At 37.2% G+C, this 11,772-nt stretch overlaps 1 protein-coding gene and 1 long non-coding RNA gene across 2 annotated transcripts in view; one reads left to right on the plus strand and one right to left on the minus strand.

Moving 5' to 3' along the window:
- The window catches only part of LOC128369488 (uncharacterized), an 84,755-nt gene that overhangs the window by 65,650 nt on the left and 7,333 nt on the right, over positions 1-11,772 (minus strand). The window lies entirely within an intron of this gene.
- LOC128369484 (WD repeat-containing protein 37-like) overlaps positions 1-11,772 on the plus strand; it is a 30,000-nt gene that overhangs the window by 9,068 nt on the left and 9,160 nt on the right. Inside the window, 4 exon segments of the mRNA XM_053330533.1 lie at positions 3,930-4,026; positions 4,245-4,340; positions 5,017-5,081; positions 6,010-6,093. Coding sequence (XP_053186508.1) covers positions 3,930-4,026; positions 4,245-4,340; positions 5,017-5,081; positions 6,010-6,093 — 342 coding nt within the window.

The following is an 11,772-nucleotide window of genomic DNA, read 5'->3' on the forward strand; positions in this document are numbered from 1 at the left end:
GTTTGGATTTGATTGGGCTGCTACTACAGTAATTACGCTAGACTAAAGGCTCCCGTTTGGATTTGATTGTGCTGCTACTACAGTAATTACGGTAGACTAAAGGCTCCCGTTTGGATTTGATTGTGCTGCTACTACAGCAATTACGGTGACTAAAGGCTCTCGTTTGGATTTGATTGGGCTGCTACTACAGTAATTACGGTAGACTAAAGGCTCTCGTTTGGATTTGATTGGGCTGCCGTAATTACTGTATTAACAGTGCAACTTGATTTTAAAAGGGCAGATTTCTCTCCCAGAGCTCCGCTGCTGTAACGCTCCCGGTGTGAGTTGACACTGGGCAGAGGACGGAGCTAAACCGTGGCGCTGACGGACCCGGTGGAAATCCACAGTTAGAGCAAAATAAAAAGGAAGAATATACTTGGTTGTTACTGGTAGAAGTTGAGCAACCTGTTGATGGTGAAAGAGAAAGAGTAGAAATAAACGTTCACAGTTGGCATGACGATCTGTGGGCATCATGTGACTCATCGCAGACTGCAGCTTTCCTCACGGTCACTCATCCTGACAGGAAGTGGATATGCTTCTTTATATATTTTCAGACAGCGTGACAAGACCAGAGTTATTAAAGTTCACTAAAACTAAAACTAAGACTAGCAGTGAAAAAATAATACTAAAATAAAATAAAATAAAAGAGTTAACTAAAGTGAATTGCAGATAAAATCAGTTTAGTTTTAGTTTTCTTTTCATTGTCTCCATGGCGACTGTAGTGTTCCGTGTCTCCATGGTAACTGTATAGTGTTCCGTGTCTCCATGGTAACTGTGTCAGCATTATTTCATCCTTTACAGTTTCTACTAATCAAGGCTTTCCTCTTAATACCTGAAACACTAAAAATTAAATAAAAACTAAACTAAAACTACTTTATCACTTGTTAAACTCACTAAAACTAAACAGAAACAAAAAAGCAAACTGAAAAACTCGATAGAAATAAAAACTAATGAAAATTCCTTCTTTCCTCCCTTCCTTCCTTCCTTCCTCTTTTCCTTTCTCCCTCCCTCCTTCCTTCCTTCCTTCCTTCCTTCCTTATTCCCTCCTTTCCTCCCTTCCCTCCTTCCTTCCTCCCTCCTTTCCTCCCTTCTCTCCTTTCCTCCCTTCTTTCCTTCCTTCCTTCCTTCCTCCCTCCTTTCCTCCCTTCCTTCCTTCCTTCCCTCCCTCCTGCCTTCCTTCCTCCCATCCTTCCCTGCCTTCCCTCCTTCCCTCCTCCTTCCTTCCTCCATCCTTCCCTCCTTCCTTCCTTCCTTCCTTCCTTCCTCCTTTCCTCCCTCCTTCTCTCCTTTCCTCCCTTCCTTTCCTCTCTTCTTTCCTTCCCTCCTTCCCTCCTTCCTCCCTTTACTCCTTTCCTCCCTTCCTTCCTGCCTTCTTTCCTTCCATCTTCTCTTCCTCCCTTCCTTCCTTCTTCTTCTCTTCCTCCCTTCCTTCCTCCTTTCCTCCTTTCCTCCCTCCTTTCCCTCCTCCTTTCCTCCTTTCCTCCCTCCTTCCCTCCTTTCCTCCCTTCCTTTCCTCCCTTACTTCCTTCCTTCCTTCCTTCCTTCCTTCCATCCTTCCTTCTTCCTCCCTTCCTTCCTTAACGTGACAATTAAAAACAATTCAAGACATAATTAAAACATTGATAATCTATAAGAGCAAAATAAAAAGGTGTAACCATAGCAACCACAGCAACCAGTAGCAGCCAGCTTGTTATAACAGTAGATTATTCATGTCACATTGTTCTCCATCATTCCTCTCTGTGCTCGTCCTGAGAGGAGACGGCAGAAGCAAACGGCGCTGCTTGTATGGAATTAAAGGTAAATATAAATAACTCTGTCCCCAACTATAGAGTAGCCCTGACCCCCCTTTACATTATTATACTACTATATTATCATTATATCAGAGGTAGAAAATTATTGTTAAATGACAGTAATGCAATGAAATGTCCCTTTTATGGTAGAAAATGAACTTCAGATGACAATTATATAGTTTATCATGATTATTTCTGAGACGATATATCATGCAATAAAAATAGTTATGGTGACAGGCCTAAAGTGTGACATGTAGTCGTGTCATGTGACTTTAATTCCTGTATTATTATGCTATTATATTATCATTATATCGTGACAGGCCTACTTACATCACTAGTGAATTAAAAAATAACCTTTTTCTGTATATTATAACTCAATTTAGACACTTTACACATCATGCAAGAAACAATAATTCAAATAAATCAAGTTTATTCGATGTATAGGCCTATCACAATGCACAAATATAGAAAATAATGCAATGAAATGACATAAAATGATCTTTAAATGACAATAATACCGTTTATCGCGATTATTTCTGAGACAATATATCGTCCAATAAATGTAGTTCATCGTGGGATCATGAAAGGCCTACCTACATCACTTGTGAATAAATAAAATCACCATTTCTGTGTATTATAACTCAGTTTAGAAACTTAAAACATCATGCAAAAAACAAAAATTCAAATAAATCAAGTTAATTCGATGCAATGAAATGTCCCTTTTATGGTTTAAAATGATCTTTAAATGACAATAATATAGTTTATCGTGATTATTTCTGAGACAATATATCGTCCAATAAATGTAGTTATCATGACAGGCCTACTTACATCACTAGTGAATACAAAAAATAACCTTTTTCTATATATTTAGACACTTTACACATCATGCAAAAACCAAAAATCCTAATAAATCAAGTTAATTCAATGTATCTCCCTATCATAATGCACAAAAATAGAAAATAATGAAATGAAATGTCCCTTTTATGGTATAAAATGATCTTCAGATGACAATAATATCATTTATCGTGATTATTTCTGAGACAATATATCGTCCAATAAATATAGTTATCGTCGACAGGCCTACTTACATCACTTGTGAATATAAAAAATAACCTTTTTTCTATATATTATAACTCAATTTAGACACTTTTACACATTATGCAAGTTAATCTGATGTATCGCCGTATCAGTATGTACAGAAATAGAAAGTAATGCAATGAAATGTCCCTTTTATGAACATAAGAAGAAACATCTGGACCAGCAATCTGTTTTAAATCCGTTGTGAACGTATGCAAAGCTTTAATGCAACATGCATCAGTCTTTATGTTAACCCCCCCCCCCCTTCAATATGCTGCAACCTTTTCCTGTCAGACACTTCTTTCTTCATCTGTGCACTCATGCTGAGAGAGAGAGAGAGAGAGAGAGAGAGAGAGAGGAGAGAGAGAGAGAGAGAGAGAGAGAGAGAGAGAGAGAGAGAGAGAGAGAGAAGAGAGAGAGAGAGAGAGAGAGAGAGAGAGAGAGAGAGAGAGAGAGAGAGAGAGAGAGAGAGAGAGAGAGAGAGAGAGAGAGAGAGAGGCTTCATCATAAAAGGGGCAAAGCTGTGAAAACATATGGCCCGCTTCCTGTTTATGTCTTTTGTGCCAACTCGGTCACAGCCACACGTTCACCCTCTAACCCTCTAACCCTCGATACTGTCACATATATACATATACTGTTACAGCTCACCTCAATGTGTTACACTGGTATTTATAAGTAGGGCTTTCTTTACACTAAGGGATGTATTTGTGTATGTAGTGCATTGAATGGGTTTAAATAAGTAAAGAGTAAATAAGTAAGTGATAAGTAAAGAGAAATAGAAAGAGAGAAAGTTAGCTTCCACAATAAAAGCACTCCACTCTTTGTCTCCTTTTTTCTAGTTCAGCTTCGACGTTTTTTCACATTAATAAATCAGCACACACACAGACTACAATGTGTCTTCTCCTCACTATATCTGACACAGCCGAGGTTCTTCTCACTGACTGATGATATAAACTCACATTTATTCATGTTCTCTAACGTTCTCCTGTTCTCTTGTTCTCTCGTTCCTCTCCTCTCCTGCAGGACTCCAAACTGCCTCTGTCTCTGAGGAGCAATCTGCTGGACCTGTTCAGCCAGATCGAGCGAGAGTTCGAGAACCTCTACATCGAAAACCTGGAACGTAAGTCGTGATGATGAAAGCTTGTTGAAGACCCCAAACATACAATCTGTCACTGTGTTACTTATGGATGCAGATGTTGAGTTTCTATCATGTTTGACACAGAAAAGCTTCAAATCATTCAAGAAGTTAAGATGAATTATTAAATGATGCCAATGAATCTGATAGTGTCGGTTGTATTTCTGTCAAGTCTTTAAACGCATCGTCTGTTTGTCTTTCAGTTCGCAGAGAAATCGAGACACTGAACGATCGTTTGACTGGAGACGGACAAAACTTCGAAGGAGCCGATTTAGCCAAAGGAGCTCTTAAAACTAAAGGTGAGTCACGATCATAGACTGTATAAAAGAAACGGACCTAACATCCGTGACGTCACTCATTGGTTTGTGGACTGCTGCTCGGAAGCCAATAGTTTCGAATCTAGGCAGCGCCATCTCGAAAATTTCAGGTGCATGCTGGGAAAAAATAAAAACACAGATTCTACTTATATGGGCATGAGGCGGAGCCATGGTGCAGAGCGGGGAGGTTGCTATGGTTGCGACGCCTGGATCCCGAGGACATTGGTCAATCAACCTGTCAATCAGGACGTAGCCACGCCCTAATGCATACCCTGCTTTATCGTCACATATAAAATCAGGGAGGCCAAAATGTCCCAAATGAACATCATACTGCATTGAAGAAGGCTTTAAACTAGCGATTGAGACCATAAACACATTTTGAAAACGTTTACTGAGGTTAGAAATCAAGTGAGAAGTTGGTGAATTCTCCATTGACTTGTATAGAGACGGTCGCCCCCTGGTGGCCTTTTGATAGAATGCAGCTCTAAGTTACTTCCTGGTTGCCTCATTTCAGAGGACCAGAACTCCCCCGCCTGGTCACGCACTGTGTTAGTGTGATTATTGTATTTTATAGACTCTTAAAGTAGCATAACTGAAATGTGAACTGTGAATATTAAGTTCCTCCATATTAAAGTATTTCTCTGATGTTACTTCACAGCGAGTCACAGCACCAGCCAGCTGTCACAAAAACTAAAGACAACCTACAAGGCTTCTACAGCAAGGTAAATACTGATTTTATTCAGTTTTTATTGTTTGAAAATGGAAATAACTCCTCAGAAATGTGGAAATGAGTAAATTTGAATACTTGTTTTAAATGTAATTGGTTGGAGCCGGTTTCTGTTGTCCTCGAGTCAAGGAAGGAAGGAAGGAAGGAAGGAGAGAAGGAAGAAAGAAGGAAAGGAGGGAAGGAAGGAAGGAGGGAGAGAGAAGAAAGGAAGGAAGAAAAGAAGGAAAGGAGGGAGGGAGCAAGGAAGAAAGGAAGGAAAGGAGGGAGGGAGGGAGGAAATAAGGAAGGAAGGGAGGGAGGAAGGAAGGGAAAGGAGGGTGGGAGAAGGAAGGGAGGAAGGAAGGAAAGAAGGAAGGAAGGAAAGGAGGGAGGGAGGGAGGAAGAAAGAAGGAAAGGAAGGAAATAAGGGAGGAAAGGAGGGAGGGAGGAAGGAAGGAAGGAAGAAGGGAAAGGAAGGAAGGAAGGGAGGAAGGAGGGGGGGGAGAAAGAGAGAAGGAGGGAGGGAGGAAAGAAAGAAGGGAGGAAGGAAGGAAGGAATGAAGAGAGATAGGAAGGCAGAAGGAAGGAAGGAAGGAGGGAGGAAAGAGAGAAGGAAAAGATGGAAGGAAGGAAGTAAGTAAGGGAGGAAAGGATGGAGGGAGGGAGGGAGGAAGGAAGAAGGGGAAGAGAGGAAGTACAGACGGAAGGAAGGGAGGGAGGAAAGAAGCTTTGCTGAAGATGTAAATGTTGACTTTTTATGAAGGAGAAGCAGAATACAAAATGTGAAAAGCTTTTATTGGTAAGTCTTTCTCAAGCTCCTCAGTTTAAGATAACTTGTAAATGTTTAAAAAAGAAAAAAGAACTGCTATTTTTCTTTCTTTCTTTCCTTTTTTCCTTTTTTTCCTCCACCTTTTTTTCCACCTTTTTTTCGTTTGCTCGTAGCCTCGTTCAAATTCTTGCCATGCCAGAGTAGGTGGATCCCGCAACTTCAGCAAAACCGGTTGGGAGTTGTGGGGCGGAGACTCATGGGTAACTTGTTGATTTCTGCCCCCCCTGCCACTCCATTACCCCCTCCCCCTGCCCCTCCTGCCCCCCCCACCACCCTTTTCTTTGTGCCGATAGCCGAGCCAGGGGGTCGACACTCCCTCCCCGAGAGACTTGGTCATTCAAATGTAGGAGTTTGAGCTTTTCTATCAGTTTCTGTGTGAGATCAAAAATAAAATAAAATAAAATATAATTAAAAAACTCAAACTCATTTCTCCATTATCTCACTAACAGGTTTTTTTTTAAGTTGCACCTCCTCCGTGGATCTTTAACATGAAGCAGTTAAAACCTAAACATGCTTTTTATATCTTGACTGATAAAGACTCGAGGTGGAAGAGCGATAACGAGTATGCGGTCTGCAGAGGTATCAGATTTTTTTTTTTTTTTTTTTTGCGATCAAATTTTTGTTTTCATTTCCATTAAAGTCCAACAGAAATATTTCAGGGGATAAAATATTATTAGAATAGATTCTCAAAGAAAGACATTTGACCCAAGACATACAGTAAGAAAGTGTCATGGGAAAGAACATATTGAAAGTATTGATGATTTTTTGGGGGGGATTTGTAAGATAAAGAAAGAAAAAGGATTTTCAAAATAAAAGCATGCTCAAAATTCCACCTCCTCGCTTTATAAAAGAGGCTTTTTGTTAAATATAAGTCCAAAAAAAAAAAAAAAAAACCCCAACCACAGTTATAATAAAGATAGAAATATAAAACCACAGTTATAATAAAGATAGAAATATAAAACCACAGTTATAATAAAGATAGAAATATAAAACCGCAGTTATAATAAAGATAGATATAAAACCACAGTTATAATAAAGATAGAAATATAAAACCACAGTTATAATAAAGATAGAAATATAAAACCACAGTTATAATAAAGATAGAAATATAAAACCACAGTTATAATAAAGATAGAAATATAAAACCACAGTTATAATAAAGATAGAAATATAAAACCACAGTTATAATAAAGATAGAAATATAAAACCACAGTTATAATAAAGATAGAAATATAAAACCACAGTTATAATAAAGATAGAAATATAGAACCACAGTTATAATAAAGATATAAATATAAAACCACAGTTATAATAAAGATAGAAATATAAAACCACAGTTATAATAAAGATAGAAATATAAAACCACAGTTATAATAAAGATAGAAATATAAAACCACAGTTATAATAAAGATAGAAATAAAACCACAGTTATAATAAAGATAGAAATATAAAACCACAGTTATAATAAAGATAGAAATATAAAACCACAGTTATAATAAAGATAGAAATATAAAACCACAGTTATAATAAAGATAGAAATATAAAACCACAGTTATAATAAAGATAGAAATATAAAACCACAGTTATAATAAAGATAGAAATATAAAACCACAGTTATAATAAAGATAGAAATATAAAACCACAGTTATAATAAAGATAGAAATATAAAACCACAGTTATAATAATGATAGAAATATAAAACCACAGTTATAATAAAGATAGAAATATAAAACCACAGTTATAATAAAGATAGAAATATAAAACCACAGTTATAATAAAGATAGAAATATAAAACCACAGTTATAATAAAGATAGAAATAAAGACCATTAGTTGTAAAGTTTCATATTAAACCTTTTTAACTCCTGGAAAATGAGCGCTAACTTTACTTCCATAGATTAGTTTGATTTCACATTTTCACATATTTCTAAATACACCCAAACTTCGGTTATTCACTGATTAATGTGACGATGTGACGGCAGACGGCAGACGGCACTCTGAGCTGCTCAGCGTAGAGCTTCACGCTTCACGCTGGTTTAGTTTCTCTGCTTCTTCAGGCTTCTACTGCGCCTCCTTAAAAACCTCCCAGAACCCCGACGCTGCTTTATCAAAGAAAATATTATGATTTCTGGATTCATCATAATCATCATCATCTTCATCATCATCATCATCATCATCATCATTCTTCATTCATAGCATCAACTTGGCTTTAACTCACCAGGGCTCGACCGATACTGGATTATTGGGGCTGATACAGATATTAGGGAGTAAAAAATTAAATATTATATATAAAGAATATTCAGACTATATACAAAATATACAGAATATATATAAATATATACAGAAGATAAGGTAATATATTCCTTTATTAGTCCCACAACGGGGAAATCTGCATTATTGCAGCAGCAGGTGAACAATAAAAAGAGTAGCAATAAGAACAATAATAATCAAAAATTACATACTTTAAAAACCTAAATATCGTTGCATATCGGGGAATTTATGCACCGATACTAATATATCTGTAATATTAGCCGATAATATCGACTCTGATATATCAGTCCGGCTCTAATTCTTTGTGCTTTATAACACAATTTAAAGGATAATTACCGTTTTTTACAACCTGGACCTTATTTCTAGCATAAAATACGATCATTTACTCACCCAGACAACTTTGGTGTCATTTGGAGTCGTTCGGACTAAATTAGCTCCAGGGTTGCGTCGTGTATATCCGTATAATGCAAGTACACGGGGCACCGAAGCTCAGCCTCTGTATAACGCATTATCTGCTGCGAAACTACTTAATTTCACCAATATTTAGTTAATAGTTAATAAAAAATTTTATCGCGATTAATCGCATAGTTTCTATAGTTAATCGTGTTTTGAATTGCATGTTTAAAATCCTGTTATTTTCCATTTGAAGGCAGTTTTAAGCCCATAATGTAAAGCATTTCTTACCAGAGTGTCTTAACTGGGAATCAATCACGGCTCTGCTGCGACTCCCACACTCCAAAATGGTCCTTTGGTGGAGCTGAGGCTGGCTTGGCTGCACCTGGGTGTTTAGCGTGGAGGTGCTAACTCAAACTCCACGTACTCCGGTGGTAGTTAAACTCCGTTTGACACAGGTTGCATTTTACTTTTGACTTGTCAACTGAAGCGTCTGGAAGTGTTTTTAAAGTTAAACAAGCCGTTCAAAAGTCCAGTTGCTCTCTTACTTTCCATCAGCGCGGTAGGTTTACTGCAGGAGGCCACTTCAAAGCATAGCGCTACAGCTAGAGGAGCCGTCTACGGGGGAGGAGAAGGGACAAAAAGGCTTGCAACATTAAAATGCGATTAAAAAAAAAACAAAAAAAACGTGTTATGGATTGCATTAATCCAATTGCGATTAACACGTTAACGCTGACAGCCCTACTAAAAACACTACACTGGGGGTAATTGCGTCACACCCCAACAGAGAAGGAAGAAGGGACCCAGGGCACACCTTCAAAATAATAGCCTTTTTTACAGCAACACTGGAGCTAATTTCGTCCGAATGACTCCAAATGACACCAAAGTTATCTGGGTGAGTAAATGATCGTATTTTATGCTAGAAATAAGATCCAGGTTATAAAAAATGGTAATTATCCTTTAAGCAAAATCATGTTACATTGAACATGAATAACATAATTATCATGCTCTGTCTTCATCAAGCATCTCACATGAGAATCCAAGAACACGGTATTCATCATCAAATCTTCACTGTACCTTTTATTTCTTTATTTTCTTTACATGAAACATTTGAATGAGATGCTTTTTTCTTTCTTTCTTTCTTCCCTTCATGTGTAGCCTGAAGTGTTTTTATATCTCACATGAATGACTCTTTATGCTCTCGTGCTTCCTGTTTCAGTTGGAACTTATTTAGCGGCCTGTGCCCAAAACGAACCCAGAGTCCAGTTTGTATCATCCCCATCTTTAATGTAATCACCAAAAACCTCATAAATAAAATAATAAATATAAAATAATACAATAATAAATAATAGGGCTGCTTGATTATGGGAAAAAAATCATAATCACGATTATTAAAACGATTTTTGTAACTTTAGAAACACGCAACACACAGCAGAAAATGTGCAGAGATATTAGAGCTGAGCTGGTTACCATGACGATAGTTCACACAACACTTCCTGGTTTTTAACCCTTCTGTCGTCCTCCCGGGTCAAATCGACCCCATCTCTTTTGACTGTTCCTTCTTTCCTTCCTTCCTTCCTTCTCTCCTTCCTTCCTCTTTTCTTCCATCCCTCCCTCCTTACTCCTTTCCTTCCTTCCCCCTTTCCTTCATCCCTTCCTTCTCTCCTTCCTCTTTTCCTCCATCCCTCCCTCCTTTTCTTCCTTCCTCCCTCTTTCCCTCCTTCCTTCCTTCCTTCCTTCCTTCCGTCATTCCTTCCTCATTCCTCCCTTCCTCCTGCTTTCCCTCTTTCCTTCCTTCCCTCCCTCCTTCCTCCCTTCCTTCCTTCCTTCCTTCCTTCACCTGAGGACAACAGGAGGGTTAATAATTAGTCAATAAACTCAGCATCGTCTGACGCAGGCTGGAGGTGTGTTTCAGCTTCTCCGCCTCCACAGCTAACGGAACTGCGGAGGCTTCCGGTCTAAGCTTTTTCAAAATAAAACCTTTGTTATTATTAAAAATAGTTTCCCCTCGATTTGATTAGTTTTGAGATTGTTTGGCCCCTAAATCGTAGTCATGATCAATTTTGGATTAATTGAGCAGCCTTAATAACTATAATAACTATAATTCCTTTTAATAACTCAGTATGTATAAATATATATATATATATATATTTTACCCTGCTTTTTTTCCTCCTTTTTTATATCTTTCTTGTTTATTTTACAGTAATCCTGATTTTATTAATGTAATATTTTAAAGTACTGATATTTAATGTTTCTGCATTTGTGTTGATAGCAGATCTGAGTTGACTGGTGTTTGTTTTAAAAGCACTTGAAGCATTAAGTTTAAAACAGACACCAGAACTTATTTCATTTCATTTTATTTCTATTTTTTCTATTTTTGTATTTTTATTTATGGTAAAAACCTTTTGAACCCTGATATGAATAACTGCTGCTGTCAGTCTAAGCTTCTTAGTTCTGGCAAATACTACAAATACTACTCGGACCCTGCTGAGCGGCTCCTCAGTTCTGCTGACTCGCTTCCTCCTTTTATTTTGAATTATGGTTTTTATTTTGTTACCAGGGTTCCTACACAGGTCCGGAAAAGTCTGGAAAACTGAAATAAGATCTTACAAAGTTTAGAAAGTGAGTTAAAAAAGAAGTGTGGGAAATATTGGAAGACTTTTATATTTTATTGATTCAGCAAATGACAAGCTTACACCAAACGATCGAGACTTTTGGAAACTTTTATTTTGAAATTGGACATTTTTCTGCAACAGTGAAATAGTTAAAAAAGTTATTTTGTGTAAAGTTGACACAGCTGCCAGAGTTTATGCATTTTTATTTAGTAACAGTTTATAAAGTCACTGATTCAACTCAATTGGTTAATTATTTTTTTCTCATCATGAAAAGTGCATAAAAAATACATAAATTTAACAAAATAAAACTCCTTTCAATTTGATATTTAACCCTCTTGTTGTCCTCTTGTCAATTTTGACTCAAAAATGCGGTATAATTTAATTGAAATGGGAGCTTACACCAAACGATAGAGACTCTTGAAAACTCTCATGCTTTTATTTTGAAATTGGACAATTGTCAGAAAACAATGAAATAGTTTAAAAAGTCGTTTGGTGTAAAGTCGACACAGCTGCTATAAAAAAGAGTTTATGCATTTTTTATATGATAACAGTATATAAAGTCAATGATTCGACTCAATTGGTTAATTATCATGAAAAGTGCA

This window comes from Scomber japonicus, chromosome 12 (assembly GCF_027409825.1).
Source record: "Scomber japonicus isolate fScoJap1 chromosome 12, fScoJap1.pri, whole genome shotgun sequence".
Lineage (NCBI taxonomy): Eukaryota > Metazoa > Chordata > Actinopteri > Scombriformes > Scombridae > Scomber > Scomber japonicus.